Source organism: Scyliorhinus torazame, chromosome 15 (assembly GCF_047496885.1).
Source record: "Scyliorhinus torazame isolate Kashiwa2021f chromosome 15, sScyTor2.1, whole genome shotgun sequence".
Lineage (NCBI taxonomy): Eukaryota > Metazoa > Chordata > Chondrichthyes > Carcharhiniformes > Scyliorhinidae > Scyliorhinus > Scyliorhinus torazame.
This window is the reverse complement of record NC_092721.1, coordinates 191,304,356-191,327,360: the sequence shown is the minus strand read 5'-3', so window position 1 is coordinate 191,327,360 and position 23,005 is coordinate 191,304,356. Positions and strand designations below refer to the sequence as shown.

General features: G+C 47.0%; 1 protein-coding gene across 2 annotated transcripts in view; it reads right to left on the bottom strand.

Annotated features, from left to right (window-relative positions):
• LOC140392087 (arylsulfatase H-like) overlaps positions 1–23,005 on the bottom strand; it is a 43,340-nt gene that overhangs the window by 5,969 nt on the left and 14,366 nt on the right. For both annotated transcript variants that reach the window (XM_072477352.1, XM_072477353.1), the window contains exons 2-10: positions 18,189–18,261; positions 17,395–17,553; positions 15,287–15,408; positions 12,701–12,823; positions 9,900–10,323; positions 6,147–6,283; positions 4,013–4,150; positions 2,546–2,708; positions 1,678–1,799 (exon numbers count right to left, since the gene is read on the bottom strand). In XM_072477352.1, coding sequence (XP_072333453.1) covers positions 1,678–1,799; positions 2,546–2,708; positions 4,013–4,150; positions 6,147–6,283; positions 9,900–10,323; positions 12,701–12,823; positions 15,287–15,408; positions 17,395–17,553; positions 18,189–18,211 — 1,411 coding nt within the window. In that variant the 5' untranslated portion in view covers positions 18,212–18,261. The remainder of the gene's footprint in view (positions 1–1,677; positions 1,800–2,545; positions 2,709–4,012; positions 4,151–6,146; positions 6,284–9,899; positions 10,324–12,700; positions 12,824–15,286; positions 15,409–17,394; positions 17,554–18,188; positions 18,262–23,005) is intronic.

Here is a 23,005-nt window from a genome sequence, read left to right as displayed (position 1 = left end):
CAGAAGGAGGCCATTCGGCCCATCGGGTCTGCACAGGCTCTTGGAAAGAGCACCCTACCCAAGGTCAACACCTCCACCCTATCCCCATAACCCAGTAACCCCACCCAACACTAAGGGCAATTTTGGACACTAAGGGCAATTTATCATGCCAATCCACCTAACCTGCACATCTTTGGACTGTGGGAGGAAACCGGAGCACCCGGAGGAAACCCACGCACACACGGGGAGGATGTGCAGACTCCGCACAAACAGTGACCCAAGCCGGAATCGAACCTGGGACCCTGGAGCTGTGAAGCAATTGTGCTATCCACAATGCTACTGTGCTGTATATTTGGACAAGGGAAGAGTTGGGACTTTTATTTGCAATGATGGTTCTTTGGGGCTTGGGTGTGTATGATGGGGTTGTGTGCTAAAGGGGATTTCTTGGTTTTCCTGGGACCAGGCAAGGGGGAAGGAGACCCGGACAGGGGCCTCCATGCTGGCCGGTTTAAGCCGGCCAGTGAACAGGAGTGAGGTGGGGGAGGGGCTGCAGCCATCGGGGCCTGGTAGAACAGGTTTCGGTGAGTCTAGCCGGGGTGAAAAGTTGGGGGAAGGAACCAAGATTGGGGGGAGGAGTTTACAAGAGGAAGTGGAGGGGAGGAGTCTGGGAGGGGAGGTGGGGGTTGGCTACAATTCATGGGTGTCATTCACGGTACTCTTTCGGGGATTGGATGGCATTGAATATTGGGGGGGGGGGTGGTGGACTATATATGTCAATGGGGACCATGGGCGATTCCTGATTCCTTTTTCTTTTTTCCTTTTTTCCCACCTTGGGAGGGTTTGTTTTATTTGATGTTTATATTGTCTGGTGGGCCGTTGTTTGAGGATTGGTGGGAGGATTGGATCGTTGTTGGTCGGGGGATTGACATTGTTTTCATTACCATTTACTGTTTGTTGGTGGGGTGTAAATTCTGAAGAAAATATGAAAATGGAGAATAAAAATATTTTTTAAAATAAGAACAAGGTGGGTTTTTATGGCGATCCAATCATTTCGTGAACACAATTACCGAAGCTAACTTTTTTATTCCACATTTCTTTCTTTAATCGATCTGAATTACAAATTTCACCAGCTGGTGGGGCTGTGAACTCATGAGTAGAATTTTACAAGGCCATAAGGGTGGGTTTGCAAGTGGGGAGGCCGTTAAATTCCTTGGGTGCCCTACCCGCCACTGACCTGCACGCCTCTGACCTGGCCGTGAGTTAATGGACAATGTCTGAGACCTTGGTTGGCCCGCCTGCCCTTGTGACAATTGGTGCCCTTAAGTGGCCAACTGATGGAGGAGGGTTGGTGATGGGTGGGAAGCTGGACAGGCAAGTACGCTTGGACCTTGGGCAGGAGAGATGGGGGATGCCTCCTTCACGGACCCCCTTTTCCGATCAGAGGCACCTCACAAGGTCCGCCCCCACTGTAGTCCCACCCCCCTGCGCACCCCGATCACCCACCCAACTCACCTGTCATCCAGCAATGTAAAGAATATATTACTGTACCCCTTCAATGCAGAGTAGAAGTCTAAGTAGCCATGAATAATTGCATTAATGAAGGGAATATATAACTAGTGACCCGTACAGACATTCACACAAGCTGGCTATGTGATTCCATTTTTATATTGGAATAGTTTCCAGATACTGAACACTTACTGTCTTGTGGATGCCATCGTACTGCATTTAAAGAATTTCCACAGTAATGAAATAGGAACTCATGCTCCGAACGGTGTGTTTCACCTTCTAACAGTGGCATCAAGTCCCGTCCATCTATTACCCTAGTAAGGCATAAGTTAACAAGCAGTATTTCAATAAAATGAATGGTGTAATTCCCTATCCACTTATATCACATTCCTTTCATGGAACCACAATGCGAATAATTAGGATCCCCTCCCAGAATTAATCAATGCGAATAATTAGGATCCCCTCCCAGAATTAATCATACATTCGCAAGAGAAATTGAAAAATTGTGAGGCTGACTTAAAGCCCCCAGAAAGTGTACCGTTCTCAGAGTGCTCTGACAAACCATCTATAAGACTATTTTCAACCCCCAGGCACAAATCCAGATATATCTTCACCCTCCCCTTCCCAACTATTTTCAAGCCAATCGGTTGACAATTTGCCTAGCAGATCAAATCAAAAATGACAACATTTTGTGGCCCAATCCCCTTCCATTTTTTAATGTTAATAGGGGAAATTCAATCAGTTTAATCGCACATGAGTTGTTCCACTGCAGAGCGCCGATGCTACTTGCATTGTGCTAGCCCACAAGAAAGCAACTGCGATCTTGGTTGCAGCTTCTTTGCAGCAAAGGCTGAGTAAGTGGAAGACCCAAAGTTCAACTCTGCACACACAGGGGAGTGTAATCGCAGTGTAACAAGTTTGTGTTGGCATTGTACATGTTGACACAGGAACTTGAGAATGGAAAAGCTGAGAGAAGCTGCGACAACAAAAAAAGCAACGTGTTCTAGAAAGATAGCGCATGAAGATGTAATCAGTTTGCTACAAATCCTACATTCTTTACCTATCTTGTGGCAGTGAGGCACCAGCTAGCTTGACAACAGTTGGATAAATGTCCATGAGGCTGGTAGGCTCATCAATTTTCTTGTTTGAAGGCAATTGACCTGGCCACCTGAATATCCCAGGGACGCGGATACCACCTTCCCAACCAGCCAATCCCTTTTTACCTACAAAACAGAAAAGCACCTTGATAAGTAAGCTTTAATTTGCTTATTAAAGTTAGAAGAAGTATTAATGATCAGAATAATTTAGTTTCATTTCTGGCAAGATGCATTTTCACACGTTCTCCTGTAATTTACCCAAGTGGATATTTAGCATGTAAAAATCTGTTCGGTAGTACAGAACTTGAATATTGTTGAAAAGGGACATGTGTTGCTGAAGCTTTTCATCTTGCACTCATCAGGACAAATGCAAGAATGCCAAATTTCAAACTATCACAACAATTTATACTACAGGACAACAGGGTGCTGATTGGTCAGCCAGCGCGCGCTTGCAAAACCCAAAACAAAACATCTACTGCTAGATATGATTCTGCAATTGGGCTTCATTTGCTGATCGATCCTGAGTGCGCTACTAGCTGCACTCACAACCAATTTAAGATAATCATTTGGGCTCATGTTGTGGCTCATTTAGGCTTGCTATAAGTGACATACACTCATACACAGTGACCGATTCTCTGCACAGAAAAGGAATATGTTTAAGCCTTGCACGGTTTTTTAAATTACCCTGGAGTTTAGGGAGCCTATAGTTCCCCACTGCTTTCTCCATGGCACTGCCACAACCAATCAGAGTTGACTTGCCAACCATTCAGCACCCTTTTCTCCTGCAGTATAAATTGTGAGCATTTGAAATTTGGCATTCTTGTGTTTGTTCTGATGAGTGCAAGATGAAAAACTTCAGTAACGTGTCTCTTTTTTCAGCAATACGTCTAAAAGATTCACATATTTAAGTATTAAGAAGACACTACACCATGGGGCCCATTCCAGCTCAGGTTATTCATGTGGCCCCGCCTTCTCAATGCTGCCCTTGCCTGAGCTGTGATGACCCTCAGGTTAAATCACCACCAGTCAGCTATCTCTCAAAGGGGGGAGCAGCCTATGGATCTCTGGGACTGTGGTGACATTATTATTATTACACTGTGGAGCATTACAAAAATTATCCAATCCAGCCATTTTCACACAGTTTTAAGAAGCATCACTGCAGGGGCTGGTTTAGCACACGGCTAAATCGCTCGCTTTGAAAGCAGACCAAGGCAGGCCAGCAGCACGGTTCAATTCCCGTACCAGCCTCCCCGAACAGGTGCTGGAATGTGGCGACTAGGGGCTTGTCACAGTAACTTCATTTGAAGCCTACTTGTCACAATAAGCGATTTTCATTGCATTTCATTTCCTCAGAGCATTGCACCCATTGCAGGCAACCACATTTTCAGATGGATGAGATCCAGTTCCCGAGCTACATCCCATGTATTTACCTTTGTATATTCCATTCCAGCCTCCACCATGCTCTCCATTTGTTCCTACAGAGTCCCAGCTCCCTCCGTGATCCGAGGTGAAATATATAAGAGTTTTATTCGTTAGACCAACGTTATTGATGGCATTTATAATCTGACCTGGAAGGAGTATAAAGAGAACATTAAGATCAATCGGATCTCGGTCACATGTGTAAGATACTGAGCTCTTTGACCATTGCCACATGTACATTGGTTTGCACAGAGACTTGAGAACAGCATCTTGGCTGGCACTCCAGTGCAGTACTGAGGGTGTGTTTCATTGCTGGCACATTGGACCCGTTTTTTTTGCTTCTCAACGCATTTAAAAAGCTGTGCTGATTCCAAAGGGAAACAGGCTTATTCTGGGTTCTGTTCTAAGATGGATTAGTCAATTGCTCCTTCTAGTGCAGACATGAATATCTATCACAGAACATTATCAACTTGGATCACAGACATTTAGCGAAACAGATTTCATCTTTTTGCAACTTGTGTCCTTTTGCCGCACTCAAAACCGATGCTGCACTCACCTTTATATGAGGAACCACAGGCACCTCTCTGTTACAGAGAAAGATAAGTTGTCAAAAAGCTTGAGATGAACAACTCTACGTCAAATGAGGTGCAAGGCTAGGAGCCACCCTCTATGAGCTACTACAACCAATACAGGGGTTGAACCCTTGCCATTTGCATCATTCCGCTCCATACGCTTTAAACTAACAAACCCTCACGCCTCTACAATACAGCATTCACTTAAAGCAACTTAGTGGATTGAAGCACTTTGAGATGCCGTGCTTTGACATTGTAAAGTGAACGGTAGCAACTAAAGGCAAAGAATGGCACTGCAGTGGTTAAGAACAAAACCCCCCATCTATATCACGCCTTAAACATACAAGAGAAAGTCCCAAGGCTTTTCCCTGAGGTGTAATCAAGACTGCGAGACAAAGAAAGAAATATTAGGAAGGGTGACCAAAGATTTGATCAAAGACATAAGGGAAGGGAGGTGGGGAATTGATTTTATTTTTAATTCATTGGGTGTGGGCGTTGCTGGATCAGTATTTATTGCCCATCCCTAATTACCTTTGAACTGAATGGCTTGTGTGGTTATTAAGAGTCAACCACATTGCTGTGGATCTGGAGTCACATATATGCCAGATCAGGTAAGGATGGGCAGATTTCCATCCCCAAAGGATGTTATTGAACCACAAGGGTTTTTAAGACAATCATTTTACGGTCATCGTTTGATTTTTAATTCCCATTTTTATTTATTATTTACTGATTTTTATTGAATTGAAATTTCACCAGTTGCCGTGGTGGGATTCGAACCTGGGTCCCCAGGGCAATAGCTACCAGCTCCACTACCCCAAACCGGCCACAGATCAGGTCCCTGCCCCCTAACAGTCTAGGCCCAAAGGCTGGCCTAGCCGCTTGATATTGGGTTGGGAGACCTGTACGGTGCCTGCTTTCTGGCTGCAGCCCAGTGCATATGAGCTCCAATCTTCAAAATGGCTTGCCCATGGAACATTCCAGATACCTATCCACCCCTATATAATTTTTTTGATCTGGAAAGGCAACGTTGTAATAGGAATATTCGTGCAGCTGAGTGGAAGTGTTCATTAAATGAAAACAGAAAGTGCTGGAAATGCCCAGCAAGCCTGGCAGCATCTGTGGACAGAGAAACGGAGGCCAGGATTTTCCAGTCCCATCAGCGGCAGGCATCGTTGCGGACAGGATCGGGAAACCCTGCCCAGTGTTAATGTCTCCAGTCGAACATGACTCTTCTTCAGGGATCTTTAATCCAGTAGTTCTCCTCATCAAAGTTTCTTATGACCAGTGAATCCACCTGAACTGATGCCTGAGGGCCCAATAACCTTGGCCTGGCAAGTAGTGAAGGAGAAATTGAGATTAAAACCGGAAGAGGAAGAAGACAAATCGGATGGGTGGATACCATTTGAGACGATGACTGATGAGGGGGGGCTTGAAGAAAGCCAAACAAGGAGGAAAGCGATGCCAAGGGCGCTACTGAGGTGACGGTGAAAACAAACGAATGAACAATGCCTGGAGGAACAATGTTTTCCTGATCTCGCCATTACCCTCTCACGCTAAACCTTAAACTACTTACCTACATGCCAATCCATCTCCTCCACATTGTCTCCGTAAGAGCCATGTTTACTCTTCCCGATAAATTCCTTCCTTGTGAAGAAAGGAGTGTGGACATGTATCAATGACATGACAAGGAGAAATGGTTTCTTCTGGTTTCTGAAATAATAATATTAACAATCATCTTTATTAGTGTCACAAGTAGGCTTACATTAATACTGCAATGAAGTTGCTGTGAAAATCCCCTAGTCGCAACATTCCAGCACCTGTTTGGGTACACAGAGGGAGAATTCAGAATGTCCAATTCACCTAACGAGTCCATCTTTCAGGACTTGTTGGAGGAAACCGGAGTGCCCGGAGGAAACAGACGCAGACACGGGGAGAACGTGCAGACTCCGCACAGACAGTGACCCAAGCCGGGAATAGAACCTGCGTCTCTGGCACTGTGAAGCAACAGTGCTAACCACCCTGCTACCAAGCCGCCCATAGGATGTCCTGCGAGATACCCTTGTAAAATGACATGATCCTGACATATAAATGAAACAGTTGTGAACTCTGAACCCTCTGAATGGCCATTGTAACTTCACACTTAAGGTGAACTGACTCACTTGGAGAATGAGCTGTTTCTCGGGATGCGGGCAAAGCTGGCATTTTTTCCCCAAACATGAATATTATGCTAGGCCACTTCAGGGAGCCGTTCGGAGACAACCGCGTTCTATATAAAGGGGCTTTACATTATATAAAAGCAGAATATATTGACCAGCATCACGTCTTGCTGCTAAATAAACGGAGACCACGGGCGGGATTCTCCGACCCCCCGCCGGGTCGGAGAATCCCCAGGGGGTGGAGCGAATCCTGTCCCACCGCCCTGACGCCGGCTGCCATATTCTCCAGCGCGTTTTTCGGGCGGGGGCGGGATTCACGCCACGCCGGTCAGGGGCCGTTGGCAGCGACCCCCCCAGCAATTCTCCGGGCCTCACTGGGCCGAGCGGGCTCCGTTTTTGGTCAGTCCCGCCGGCGTGAATCACCCACGTCTGACACCGGCAGGACCTGGCAGGTAAGTCGTCAGGGGCGGTCCTCGGGGGGGGGGGGGGGGGGGGGGCAGGGGGATCCGACCACGGGGGGGCCCCCACGGTCGCCTGGTCCGCGATTGGGGCCCACCGATCTGCGGGTGGGCCTGTTCCGTGGGGGCACTTCTTCCTTCCGCTCCGGCCCCTGTAGGGCTCCGCCATGGGCGACGCGGATAAGAGAAATCCGCACTTTTGGGGGCTGGTGACGGCGGAGTGGTTGCCGCCGGTTCTCCCGCCTACGTGGGGCCTTAGTCCCCCAAAAGGGAGAATCCCGCTGCACATTCGAAGTGTTAGTTTGGAAATGGAGACAGGAGCAGGATATAGCCACAATGCTAGAGAAAAACAGTTTTGATTATCTAAAAACAAAATCACCTATTATTCATACTCCTTAAATTGAATCTCAATTATGGCTTCTTCAAAACTACAGAATATGACATCAAAGTGTATTAAAAAAAAATTGATATTTGAGCGAATGGGCAATAAGAATACTGGAATTTATCTTGTAGCTTCGAGCTTGAGATTGCAACGACATAAATCAATTCCCACCAAGCAATATCTTGATTACATTGTCAGGAAGATGTGCTTTATTCCTAAATAGTGATTTTTCACCCACAGGCTGGAAGCCAGAATTGAACTTTTAAAAACAGACTTTTGGAAAGCGCAGCGACTAATATGACTTGGAACTCACAGCCCAAGATGGCTAACCCCAATTTGCATTGCTATACATTCACATTCCTATTTATTGGAGTTGAGTCGGTCCAAATCAGCACTACCATCTCTCGAAGAACAACTAATTCAGCCAACTATATCTTTACATCACAAGCACCAAATTCATCAAAGTCAGCCTGAAGCTTGCCTAGTCAACAAACTACAAACTCTTTTACTTTTTTTGTGGACTCAAACTTGGCCAACCTATTCTTCCACACTCTGCAATCTCCATGTCTGTGTGTAAACTTGGCATATATGTTATTATTTTACATTTAAGTATTTAAGTATATTGTATTTTTGCATTTAAGTATATTGGTTCTTCTATGATCACAAGTCCTTTAGCAGTAGAGTATACACTGAATTAGCAAGTATATTTTTTCCAAATAAATAAAAACCTGGGCTGAGATTCTCCCCCACCCGGCGGGGCGGGGGGTCCCGGCGAGATGGAGTGGCGGAAACCTCTCCGGCGTCGGGCCGACTCAAAGGTGCGGATTTCTCCGCACCTTTAGGGGCCAAGCCCTCACCTTGAGGGGCTAGCCCCGCACCGGAGTGGTTGGCGCGCCGCCGACCGGCGGGAAAGGCCTTTGGCGCCACGCCAACCGGGGCCGAAAGGACTTCGCCGGGTGGCGGAAGTCCGCGCATGCGCGGGAGCGTCAGCGGCTGCTGACGTCATCCCCGCCCATGCGCAGGGGGGGGGGTGTCTCTTATGCGTCAGCCATGGTGAAGACTGTGGCCGAGGCGGAGGGAAAAGTGTGCCCCCATGGCAAAGTCAGTTTCGCACCAGCTGGCGGGGCACCACAGGCCTTTCCCGCCAGCTGGTGGGGCGGAAATCAGTCCGGCGCAGGCCTAGCCCATCAAGGTTAGGGCTCAGCCCCTCAAGATGCGGAGGATTCCGCACCTTTGGGGCGGCGCGATGCCGGACTGATTCGTGCCGCTTTTGGCGCCGGTCGGCGGACATCGCGCCGATTGCGGAGAATCCTGCCCTGGGTCACAAAGTTTCTCCTGGATACCCGATTGGATGTAATAGTGACTATCTTAAATTTATGATCCCTAGTTTTGGTCTGCGGGGGCCTAGTTAGCTCACTTGGCTCGTTGGCTGGCATGTGGATAAGGTCAACACCTACAGCATGGGGTTTGACAACTGTTACAGCTGAGGTAGACCAGGGCCCAACCTCCTCGCTTGACCTGTGGTTAAAACAAAAGTCATGGTTCTTTGTTGTGGTTGGAGGAATAATTACCAAGGACCTGCCTTTGGGCGTGGGACTTAAGAAGAGGGAGTTTTGGTATCCTTACAAGTGGGAACACCTCCCCATAGCCTATCAAATGCTTCATAATTTAGAAGGCCTATGTTCACTTATTCTCCATGAGTGAACTCCAAGGGTTTTGTTTCCATTTTTAAATACCATTATTAACCTGCAGTTCTACTTTTCGTACTTTATGTCTGTAACCCTAAGTCTCTATGTTCTTCTAATCAATTTATTTTCCAAGTATTATGTGGTTTACTCCTTGTTCCTCTGACCAAAATGAACTGGCTCAAACCGCCTGGTTTCAGATTGGAATGGTGCGTACGATGGGGCAGCACGGTAGCATTGTGGATAGCACAATTGCTTCACAGCTCCAGGGTCCCAGGTCCGATTACCCGCTGGGTCACTGTCTGTGCGGAGTCTGCACATCCTCCCCGTGTGTGCGTGGGTTTCCTCCGGGTGCTCCGGTTTCCTCCCACAGTCCAAAGATGTGCAGGTTAGGTGGATTGGCCATGAAAAATTGCCCTTAGTGTCCAAAATTGCCCTTAGTGTTGGGTGGGGTTACTGGGTTACTGGGGATAGGGTGGAGGTGTTGACCTTGTGTAGGGTGCTCTTTCCAAGAGCCGGTGCAGACTTGATGGGCCGAATGGCCTCCTTCTGCACTGTAAATTCTATGTAAATATGGCGGAGGCCAACTTTTAATCTCCACCATTAATTTCCCATCACACTGTGCGTACGAGCAATGTTCCATACCTTTCAACGAACGCAAGGGCTTCCTCTGTCATTCTGGTTGAGAGGGTTTCTGAATTTGAAGGCTGCTGAACAATTTCATAGTTCCTCATGACGAAGCAGTTCCAATTCCTCAGGAATCCGAAAACAGAGTACCAAGCCCCGGAGAATAGGAAGCAAAAGGCTGCAAGGCCAACAATCGTCTTCCAGGCAATACCGATGGAGCCAGTCCATTTCAAAACAAGCAGCGTTAAAAGTCCCACTACAAGTGCTTCAGTGGCCAGACGCAGTGTAACTTGCACGTCAAATAAAATGTCACTTCTTTCACCTGGTTTGCAATGGTTGAAATTAGTGAAAGGTGTGCCGTAGTAGAAATCAAACCCGTGGCTAAGTGGATGATGACAGTAATCGCTGCGAGATTCACAATTTACACCCAGATGCCACTTCCCTGTAAAGAATTCACATGCAGCATGCAATTAGTTAAGGAAAAAAAATTCTCATGATTCCTCGTGTACACTTCAAACGCCTAAGCACTTCAAATTCCTAAGTAGCGCATGAGGGAATAGAAAGGTTGGTTGATGGGACATAAGTTTAAAAAATATATACTTGGCTTCCTGTTGAAACAATTACCTCAGACACATTTCCCAGATGGAGGCAGGAATTAGGAGGTGGGATCGATCCCACGTCTGGATCCCGCCTCCGTCGCCAACCTGTCAGGAAGCCGGATTTTCCCTGGTTCAAGTGCTTAATTGGTCTGGAGATGGGTTTGCCACTCTCCTCGCCATCCTGCACAGGGAGTGAAGGTGGGCCAATTCCGGAGCAATGGGGACTTAAAGACCCGGGAAAGAGAACCGTGATGTTCCATTCCGATTACATTTCCCAAATGCTTCCACCTGGATATTTTTTCTGAATTGGGGAGCTCTATCGAGAAGGCCTCAAAATGTATTCAATTATATTTAGAAGTACAAGCATTTGAAAATTTAAATATATTACACAACCTACCCCACTCACCCATCCTCCACACTCCCTCACCCTCCACAAGCCCTCACCCTCCACTCGTCCCCCTCCTCCACACGCCCTCAACCTCCCCACATCCCCATCCCCCACAATCCCCTATCCTCCTCCACACGCCCCCACCTCCACATATCTCCACCCCACCCACCACCCTCAACCCACCCTTCATTATTTCTCTCCTCATCACACACCAAGCCAGTAATCCCTACGACATTCCCAATAATGTCAGGCAAACATTTAGAAAACACATTAATCCCAGGTATTTAAAGTCTTCCATTCACATCACTGTTACGACTCGTTTTAATGATACAAAACATGTTACTCGACCAATACGTCTCTGATGAAACTATAAAATGGAGGCAAAACCATTTTAGTTACCTTATAAAACTCTTCCCGCCTCCAACTCATAGTTTTTGACTTTATGCAGCTGGTGTATAACCCCAGCCATAGAACATACCAGTGCAGAAGGAGGCTATTCAGCCCATCGAGTCTGCACTGACCCACTTAAGCCCTCACTTCCACCCTATCCCCGTAACCCAATAACCCCTCCTAACCTTTTTTTGGTCACTAAGGACAATTTATCATGGCCAATCAACCTAACCTGCACGTCTTTGGACTGTGGGAGGAAACCGGAGCACCCGGAGGAAACCCATGCAGACACGAGGAGAACGTGCAGACTCCGCACAGACAGTGACCCAAGCCGGAATCGAACCTGGGACCCTGATGCTGTGAAGCCACAGTGCTATCCACTTGTGCTACTGTGCTGCCCCAGCTTGCTGAAAATCATAAAGCTTCCCAGAGATGAGCGCCACAACGTAAAAGAGCTTGTTAATAGGCGTCGGCATGCTAGGGACCCATTCCTCTCCTGTCCTTGGGGAAATGGAAGCGGGATTGCCAGGCACACTGCTCAGCAACCAATTTATTTCCTATACCTCCACTGCTGACTGATCAGGGGCGGGAAATTCTAGCTCTCCTGCCTGGTGACCGAAGCTATTATTAATTCAGTGATTACTTATCTATTCCGTAGGCTTGCCAACTCAGATCTCCTCTCATACACTACCCAACAGGGCATGTTGGCAGTACAGTTTCCTGTTTTGGTGCCTCTACATCAACAGCTGGGATGAATCCGAAGAACTAACTTTCACTTAAATACATGAGGACCTACTCCGGAAAATCGTATTGTCTACATTGGACGGGTGCAGGGTAGAAACCTGGAAACCCTCGTCTATCAAAAGCCATGTCCAACAGATTGGAGATTTTGGTATGGGTGGCGCGGTAGCACAGTGGTTACCACTGTTGCTTCACAGCACCTGGGAACCGGGTTTGATTCCCGACTTGGGTCTCTGTCTGTGCGGAGTCTGCACGTTCTCCCCGTGTCTGCGTGGGTTTCCTCCGGGTGCTCCGGTTTCCTCCCACAAGTCCCGAAAGACGTGCTTGTTAGGTGAATTGGACATTCTGAATTCTCCCTCTGTGTACCCGAACAGGCGCCGGAATGTGGCGACTAGGGGCTTTTCACAGTAACTTCATCACAGTATTAATGTAAGCCTACTTGTGACACTAATAAAGATTATTGATTATTAATGCGTTTTGCATTAAAAATACTCATCCTCTTTCCCCCATCCTACCATTTGTTTAAATATAAAATTACTCATAGCACATAAATCAGATGAAAATACAAATACCAAAACCAATCTAGCAGGATAATTGTCCCTGTGCATTTTGTGATAAATGACCACAGAAAATTCCCCTTCATTTAAAAACTTGTGGCATTCAAAAGCAATGACGCAGGTTAAAGTTCAAATCGGACTTACCTATGATGCCGGTGGAATATCCTTGTTTTTGCAATATCGCTGCAAAGGTTGTCTCATTCTTGGGAAGACCCCCAGAACTGCCAGTGAATAAAAGGACACGTACTCTGTGACCATTGTCCATACCTGAAATCATAATGCAGACAATAGAATTTAGCTCCAGGTTTTGTTTTACTTACTCATTAAAGGTTGGGCTTTCCCTTAGTGGCTTCATGAGTAAAATCAGTGCCAGGAATAACAGGAAGCCATAAAGACACTGTGGATTATAAAGGATCTATGGTATTATTTGAAGAAAAGCAATGGGAGTTCTCCTGGTGTCTGGGCCAACATTCATCTCTTTATCACTGCACTGTTGTCTCAATCATAAGTATTTTTCTTGAGGAATTCCAGCTTCAAATTTATCCTGTCTTGACTTTAGAGCAAGCTTGTCCAACATATGATCCATGGGCCGGATGCAGCCCATGAAGGCTAGCAGAGTCAGTTTCACAAATGCTAGTCAAACAGGTAAGTTGTAATGGAAGTCTGGACAAAGGGAGGTACCTCAAATCAGATGCTGTCCCACCCCGCCCCCTCGCCTTTGGAGCTGATAGGCTCAATGCTCTCACTATCACACACCAGTGCATACACAGGCACCCACCTCACCCCCACACTCACATACATTGACCCTCTCGCACTCTGGTCACTTTTCTTGTTTAATTTTTTCAACTTAACAGCTTATTGCTCTTACATGGCCTTACTCCTGCTCAGAAATCGCTTCCTTCCTTAAAATTCCAACTTTTTTTTTGAAATTCAGTTTATTGCTCTGCCAAACCTCGGGCTGGATTTTCCGTTCTGAAGACGAAGTGCCGACGCCAGCGTAGAATGTGTTGACTTTCACAACAGGAAACTCGGCGGCGCCACCTCACCAATTCCGGTACCGGTGAGGGGCTAGCACCGGCGGCGACTGAAACACCCGCAGCCCGCGCCGAAATCAGCCAGAGAATGACCGGGTCCCGGGGCGTGCATTCGCCGGCCGTGCGCTAAACCTAATCCGGCACCCGCATTCTCACAGCCCACCCCCTGGCCACGCCCCGACCATGCCCCACCAGTCCCCCCCAGCCCTGGAAGACTCCCCACCGGCCAGCAGCACGGATTTCAGCGAGTGTGGCTGCGCTGGACACAGTCCGCAGCCAGCACGCCGGCTCAGACACAATTGTCCCGCGCCATCGGGAACTCGGCCCATCGGAGGCGGAGCATCGCGGGTGGGCCGGCCTATGAGGCGGCAACGGCATTGTGACTGTGTGCGGTGCGCGTCATGATGATGCCGGTTTGGAGGGGGCGGAGACTCACAAACAGGCGTCAAACCGGCACCGGCCCCAATTCCGGTGTGGGAATCGATTCTCCGCCCGATCGGTAATTACGATTTTGCCGTTGGGCAACGGAGAATCCTGTCCCTTATCTTTCTGAATTTTCCCATCGGCCCTTTGAGTGATGATAATATGCCCACACTGCTTTAGAACTGCATTGGGTGAGGGCCAGAAACTACAACTTATTTGATAGGATCCAAATTTTATTAACAAATGAGTTTGCTACCTAAGCTAATTAGATAGAGCAGGCTGAATGGAGAAGGCTGAGGCGTGACCTAATAGTGGTCTTTTAAATATGAAGGGATTCGATATGCCAGATGTGAAGAAGATATTTATACTGGTGGAGGAGTCCAAAGTTAAGGACCATAAATATAAGAAAATAACTAATAAATCTAATAAGTATTTCAAAATAAACTCTGAGGGTGAGAATGTGCAACCCCCCTACCTACAACAGAAAGTAATGGAGGTGAATAGTATAGATCTTGTATTGTGGTTACATAGCAGGTCAGCTCCCGGGAATTCTGTGCTGCGAAACTCACCTGACTCGCTCAGAGACTGTCCACAAATCAGGGGTGAAATTCTCACGAAACGGCGCGATGTCCGCCGTCTGGCGCCCAAAACGGCGCCAATCAGACGGGCATCGCGCCACCCCAAAGGTGCAGAATGCTCCGCATCTTTAGGGGCCGAGCCCCAACATTGACGGGAGGAATTTCTGCCCCGCCAGCTGGCGGAAACGGCCTTTGTTGCCCCGCCAGCTGGCGCGGAAATGACATCCCCGGGTGGCGCATGCGCGGGAGCGTCAACAGCCGCTGACAGTTTCCCACGCATGCGCAGTGGAGGGAGTTTAAAATACGTTTAATTAAATTAAGGGAAGGCGAGATAAATATATGAGGGAGCAAGAAACAGAAGGATTTGCTGATAAGGTGAGATGAAACTGGGATGGGCGGGGTTGAGGAACCTTATACGCAGCATAAATATCAGAGGAGAGCAAATGGACCATAAAGCCTGGTTTCTGTCCCATAAAATTCAATATAATACTATTAGTTTCTCATAATTACAGAAACAAGGGCTACTTACATAAAAGCAACTATTAATCTTAAAAATCAGTGGACCAAGTTGAAGGAGCTTCAGAAGATGTTCCATGAGGATTGAGTTTAAAAATGAGACGAGGTAAAACAGCACAAGCGTGGCAGGGGCTATACAAAGATGGGCAGTCACTTTACATTTGTACATGCTCGCTTACCCGAGCGGATGGGGTACCTGCCCGTCATAAAGGCTGCCCTGCTTGGTGTACATAGTGGAGCTGCAGCGATATGATGTGTCAGCATCACTCCTTCCTTTGCCAGGCGATCCACATTGGGAGTTCTATTGAAAAGAAACATCTTATCGTAATGCACTAACGTGATCTCATGTGACTCAAGAACTGCATAATAGAATGTGAGGACTCCGACAGAGAGGCAATGTTGAATTGACTGGAATGGCTATACAGAACCTAACGTCATATTTCTAACTGAACTAATCTGACAACATAACTCAGCAATCTTCTTGCTTGATAAGTTGGTGTTCTGCAGTGGCTAGAAAATGTGTTACCCCGAGATATCTTACACCTTCCCTTTTCCTAGTTCAAGACCTTTCATTACTCCCCTTTGTTTTCATCTACTAAGCTTATTTATATTGAATTTTGTTGGCAGCAACCGTTCTCTTTTTCATCAAGCCAAAGTCATTTCACAGCTTTAATCAGTACCATGAAGTATCCTTTACACAGTGAAATCTTTGTGGGCCTATCTGCAATGACTCTGTGTCACAAAGCAAATGTAAACTGCACAATAGCGCTGCACAGAACACTTCCTTAATCACTGGAGCATGTGATCTTTTTAAAAGTTGTACAAGATATTGGTAAGACCCACACGTGGAATATTGTGTTCAGTTCTAGTCACCCTATTATAGGAAGGATATTGTTAAACTAAAAAGAGTGCAGAAGAGATTTACGAGGATGCTACCGGGACTTGATGTTTTGAGTTATGGATAGGCTGGGAATTTTTTCCCTGGAGCGTAGGAGGCTTAGGGGTGATCTTATAGAGGTCTATAAAATAATGAGGAGCATAGATAAGGTGGATCGTCAACATCTTTTCCCAAAGGTAGATGAGTCTAGAACTAGAGGGCATAGGTTTAAGGTGAGGGGGAGAGACACAAAAGAAACCAGAGGGGAAATGTTTTCACACAGAGGGTGGAGAACATCTGGAACAGGCTGCCAGAGGCAGTGGTGGAGACGGGTACAATTTTTTCCTTTAAAAAACAGGTAGACAGTTACATGGGCAGGGTGGGTATAGAGGGATATGGGCCAAATGCGAGCAAATGGGACTAACTCAGTGATAGAAACTGGGTGGCATGGACCAGCTGGGCCGAAGGGCCTGTTTCCATGCTGTAAACATCTACCCATTCAATTAGCTTCACAGAGCGAGGGACCCGGGTTCAATTCTGACCATGGGTGACTGTCTGTGTGAAGTTTGTACGTTCTCCTCGTGTCTGCGTGTGTTTCCTCTCGGTGCTCCGGTTTTCTCCCACAGCTGTGCAGGTTAGTTGGATTGGCCATGCTAAATTGCCCCTTGGTGACAAAAGGTTAGATGGGGTTATGGGATGAGGGCGAGGGAGTGTGTCGAAATAGGGTGGTCTTTCCAAGGGTCGGTGCAGACTCGATGGGCCGAATGGCCTCCTTCTGCACAGGAGGGATTTGATGATTCGGGAAACGCAATTCTCACCAGCGAGATCGCGTTTTCCGAACTTCCCGGCCCCTCACTGGTGGCGTAACGAGAATCCCACCAAGGAAAGCCAGGGATCTCATTATAATGTCATTAGGGAGCCTTCCCACCGGGACTTCCCCCGAATGGGGGCGCAACGCAGCCGGTAGAATGCACCCACTATGTTTTCAAGAAGCAGTTAGATATAACACTTGGGGCTAAAGCGATCAAAGGATATGGGGGGAAAGCGGGAATAGGTCACTAAGTTGGATGATCAGCCATGATCATAATGAATGACGGAGCAGGCTCGAAGGGCCAAGTGGCCTCCTCCTGCTCCTATTTTCCATGTTTCCTCTATATTCACTCCAATGTCTTCACATCCTTTCCCAAGTACGGCACCTAGAAGCGGACACAGTACTCCAGATGTGGCTGTGAAGTGTTTATTAATAATATAAATAATATGTTGAACTGAATATATAAATACTGCATTGAAAGACACTGAACTGGACTGCACTTTATGTCATGTCAAATTTAAATTGTTAATTAATACATGAATGAAGTATATTTTTTAATAAAGCAAGCAAAGAAACTTAGCTCACAAGCCTATTCTTACCTGATGGTATCATTTCCATAGCAGCCAACATCCCCAATGCCAAGGTCATCAGCCATAATAAGTACAATGTTAGGTTGGAGATTTGTCTCTGTGCAAGTTACACAAATCATCAGTGTAGAACTGTAACTCAATACAGTGAGCACCACACTCCTGCACAAACTGAGGGGAGGAAACAAATGAGATAAAGGGAAGTGTACAGCAAGCGGCCATGCATTTCATCCTAAATTAATCCTACCTTAAAAAGTAACAACTTCCGCATTGGTCCATTTCAAGAGACCGCAGCGCTCTGTAATCAAAGCTGAACATAATTCCAACAACACATCAGGATGAATTTTCCGATTGCGTGCTCCCAGAGGATCGCCTCCAGCGGCAGGAAATGCAGGTCGGAAAAAACAATCACGGAACCTCAGCCCATGATTTTCGATGTATTTCCTTTTTTTTCAATAAATTTAGAGTGCCTTTTATTTTATAAATTTAGAGTACCCAACTCATTTTTTCCAATTAAGGGGCAATTTAGCCTGGCCAATCCACCTCCCCTGCGCATCTTTGGTTTGTGGGGGTGAAACCCACGCAGACACGGGGAGAATGTGCAAACTCCACTGCGCCACCGTGCTGCCCATTCGATGAATTTCCATGCGATGCTGCCAATGCCCGCAGCCCATATCCGCAGCCTCACAACGTGTGCTGGAGATTTTTTTCAATGCTCGTTATTCATGGGGAAAGCTTTAACCTAAGTGGCGCATTCTTCGGGCTACAGCTCAACATAAAGTCCACTCAGCGTTTCTCAGACTTACCAAAGATTTATACGCAGGCACATGACTTTAACTTCTGTCCCTCGTCGGCAGAAAGTAGCTTGATTCAAAGTTTCTGAGGGGAGACACAGACAGTTTTAAGCAGTCGGGAATCACTGAAATAAAATGATTACAAAAAACTCTAGTGTTTACAAGTGGTCCCAGATAAGATTTTAAAAAGAGAGTAAAGGCCAACTGGGAGCAATTGCAAGTCAATAACCGGGGCGGGGGTTTCAATTCATCTTACAATCCATGTGAGCAGAGACAATGACTGTTTTACAGCTACACATGCCCTGAACGTTGGTTCCAGCCTTGAAGTTCGTCCAAGTTATGGTAATGAATGCAGGGTATACCTACTGTGAGCTTCATAGCAGTGATCTTGTCAAATGACGGGGCAGCACGGTAGCATTGTGGATAGCACAATTGCTTCACAGCTCCAGGGTCCCAGGTTCGATTCCGGCTTGGGTTACTGTCTGTGCGGAGTCTGCACGTTCTCCCCGTGTCTGCTTGGGTTTCCTCCCACAGTCCAAAGATGTACAAGTTAGGTGGGTTGGCCATGATAAATTGCCCTGAGTGTCCAAAATTGCCCTTAGTGTTGGGTGGGGTTACTGGGTTATGGGGATAGGGTGGAGGTGTTGACCTTGGGCAGGGTGCTCTTTCCAAGAGCCGGTGCAGACTCGATTGCACGAATGGCCTCCTTCTGCACTGTAAATTCTATGACGGAGCAAGCTCGAAGGGCCAAATGGCCTACTCCTGCAGCAAAGTCCTCCATTCATATAATAAAGAGTTAATCCCAGTCTAATCCCATTTCCAGCTCGCTGGTGGCTGTGGCATTTCAAATGCTCATCCAAGTACTTTTTAAATCCATGGTGGTTTCTGCCTCTTTCAGCTGATGTATCGCAGGTCCGAACACCCTCTGAGTTATACTATTTCTCCTCAACTTCCCTCTAATGCTTTTAACTTTAAATTTATGCGTTGACCTCTAGGCTAAGGAAAATAGGCGCCTCCTGTCCCCTTTATCTAGGCCCCTCAGAATGCTTTTAACCTCAATTAAATATTGCCTGTGCCTCCGCTGTTCCGATGAAAATACCCCCAGCCAATCCAATCTTCCCTCATAGCTAAAATTCTCCAGTGACGCCAACAATATCATAAATCCAATCTGTAGGGGCGGCACGGGGGTCGCAGTGGTTAGCACTACTGTCTCACGGCGCCGAGGACCCGGGTTCGATCCCGGCCTCGGGCCACTGTCCATGTGGAGTTTGCACATTCTCCTCGTGTCTGCGGGGGTCGCACCCCCACAATCCAAGGATGTGCAGCATGGGCCAGGCTAAATAGCCCCTTAATTGGAAAAAAAAATTGAATCGGGTATTTTAAATTTTTTAAAAATCCAATCTGTCACCTCTTTGGTCAGACCATATCCACCTTGTAATGTGATAACCAGAAGTGTATGCAGTACACTAGTTGTAGTCTAGCTAATGCTTTATACTGATCTAGCATACCCTACTTGCTATTATATTCTATGACTTGGCTCATTAAGGAAAGCATTGTCCTCTTAACAATTGCCCTGTTACCTTAAAGATCTGTGGGCGTAGGCTCCAAGGGATCTGAAGCTCTGAAGAAGAGTCATGTGGACTTGAAACATTAACTCTGTTTCTCTCTCCAGAGATGCTGCAGACCAGCTGAGCGTCTCCAGCATTTTCTGTTTGTATTTCAGATTTCCAGCATCTGCGGTATTTTGGTTTTACTCCAAGGAATCCTTGGTGTTATAACTCAATGTGCTGAGTACAAAGGTAGGGAGGTTATGGAGAATTTTGGTAAACCGCTGGTTTGACCTCAGTTGGAGGATAGTGTCCAAATCTTGGGCACCATGTTTTAGGAAGGATGCAAAGGTTTTCGAGAGGGTGCAGAAACAATTGACAAGAAAAGGTTCCAGGAACGAGTTATCGTGGATGGATTGGAGAAACTGGGATTGTACTCCTTGGAGAAGAGGGAGTTAAGAAGGAGTTCCTCAGGGTCGTGTCCTAGGCCTAACCATTTTCAGCTGCTTCATCAATCACCTCCCTTCCACCGTAAGGTCAGAAATGGGAATGTTCGCAGATGGCTGCGCAATGTTCAGCACCATTTGCATTTTTTTTTATATCATCTTTATTGTCACTAGTAGGCTTACGTTAACACTGCAATGAAGTTACTGCTAAAATCCCCTAGCCACATTCCGACGCCTGTTCGGGTACACTGAGTAAGTAGCATTCACACCACACAAGCGGCAGGCAATGATCATCTTCAATAAGGGAGAATCTCACCATCATTCAAATTCAATGGCACCCTGGAGCACCCTTCGCAACAGCACCTTGGATGGACCCACACCACATGACCTGCAGCGGTTCAAGAAAGCGACTCACCACCGCCTCCTCAAGGCATTTAATGATGGGCAATAAATGACGGCCCATATCCCATGAATGATGAAATAAAAACTTTACACCAGATTATAATTTTATGCACCTTTTTGTTTCTATTACACTGTTGCGTAATTCATATAGTTTTTCCCATTGCCTTGTTTCATTTTTAATGAATTACTGACAGCTTGGGTTTGATTTTCAATCCAGTTTAGAGCAACCGATGTGTGGATCATTGCCAGGTCCTGATGCTGCGATTTTGAAATGGAAAATCTGACTGGGCTGGAAGGAGTCTCTGGCGGGGTCTCTGTTCTGGGGGTCTCTGGGAGGGAGGGGGCCTGGTGGGAGGTCTTGGGGTGGGGGGGGGGGTCTGGTGAGGATGGTGTGGGCAAGATTTGCATTGTGGGGAGGGGGGCCTCCGATGGACTTTGGGGGCACCTACCTTAAAGACTTACCCCCTTTGCCCAATGTGAAGTCCACTGTGCCAGGGTCACGCTGGCAATTACCTGCGCCATTCCACGCCCGCTTGAATCTCGGCCCTGAGGACCAGCAACCACACAGGTGTGGAGACTCCAGTGCCCAGTCCACTAATAGGATGCAATTGGGTCAAGGGGCGTGAACATCGATACCACAGCCAGCGGGGGACTGAGCATCAGAAAGGGATGGGCAATCCCGTTTTTGTGACGACGCTGGATTCTCCGCCCGATCGCAATGGACAGCAGAGAATCCAGCCAGCTGTTTAAAGAGCCTTGGTGAGTTCCTGCACTGCATGTTGTAGATGGTACACACGGCTGCTACTGTGCATCAGTGGGGCAGGTGAATATTGGTGGATGGGGTACCAATCAAACAAGCCGTTTTATATTGGATGGTTTGAGCTTCTTGAGTGTTGTTGGAGCTGCACTCATCCAGGCAAGTGGAGAGTATTCCATTACACTCCTGACTTGTGCTTTGTAAACGGTGGACAGGCTTTGGGGAGTCAGGAGATGAATTACTTGCTGCAGGATTCCTGGCCTCTGACCTGCTCTGGTAGCCACTGTATTTATACAGATAGTCCAGTTCAGTTTCTGGTAAATGGGAACCCCCAGGATAACGGTAACACACAAGATGTTGATAATAGGGGATTCAGCGATCGTAATGCCATTGAAGGCAACGGTTAAATGGTTATTGCCTGGCAGCCGTGTGGCATGAATGTCACTTGTCAGTCCCAGTCCTGGATATTGTTCAGGTCTGGCTAAATTGGGGAATGGACTACTTGAGTATCCGAGGAATGGTGAATGGTTCTGAACATTGTGCAATCATCAGTGATCACCTCTACCGCTGATTTCATGTTGGAAGGAAGATCATTGATGAAGCAGCTGAAGATGATTGAGCCTTGGCCTAAAGTCAAAACTTTTGGTGTCAAAACCATTAGCGCAAATGGAAAAGTGAAGCCTTGCACTTTTATAATAGCCACCGTAGGAAACTGTAGGAAACACACCAACCTGCTCAAGACCCCATAATCCGCAATGTGATAATGAGCAGACAATCCATCTGACTGATATTAGTCGGTGGGTAAATCTTGGCCAGGACACGAGGGAAACCTCTACAGCCAATCTCTGGAAAAAACATTTGAACAAAAACGGCCTGCCCACCCCTGCCCGACCTCCTATGCCAACTGGATAAGCGCATTATCGGGGTTAACAAGCTCGATTGACCCTTGATTACTTATTTAAATAGGGTGGGCAGGCTACCGTCTTATGGAGGTGAACTCGAAGGTGGGTGGGAAAGTGACAGGATGGGCTCACAGTGGGTGGGGGGGTGGCACGGGGTGGGGGGGGGGGGGTGCACATCATAGAATCCAGCCCTTCATCAGAAAAACAATTCCTCAGCCACTTCCTAAATACTACACTGGTGTGTCCGCCTGGAACCTGTGCCCTGGTGTGGGACTTGAACCCACAAGCTGTCAAATCAGAGGTGAGAGCGTGACCTCCTGAGCCACAGCTGACACATACCAAGCACATCTGTGAAGCACAAAGTTAGTAGAGGAACCCATTCCTCCCAATGGGCAGGTCTAAAACATGGTATGTTCACTATCAGAAGAACACCCGATTAAAATTACACGGAAAAAAAATGCACTTTTAATAGGACTTATTAGCAGCTGCACAGAAAAATGGAGCCTCATAAAACAAACTTAACACACGTGTCAGCTTTATATTAGGTAGTAAAAATTGCTTGGTCGGCATCTGGTCACCATGGCGCATCTGCATCTGATTTACTTGTAAAATAATTTGCAAATAGCACGCTAGTGTGAGCCTGGACAGGCAGGGCAGGGGAGGCATTTTCACCACACCCAAGCTGCAAGACTAATGATAGACGAATAACAGAAAGTATCTACTCTGATCATCGCAGGGGAGGCACTGTCACTGGACTAATAATTCAGAGATCCCG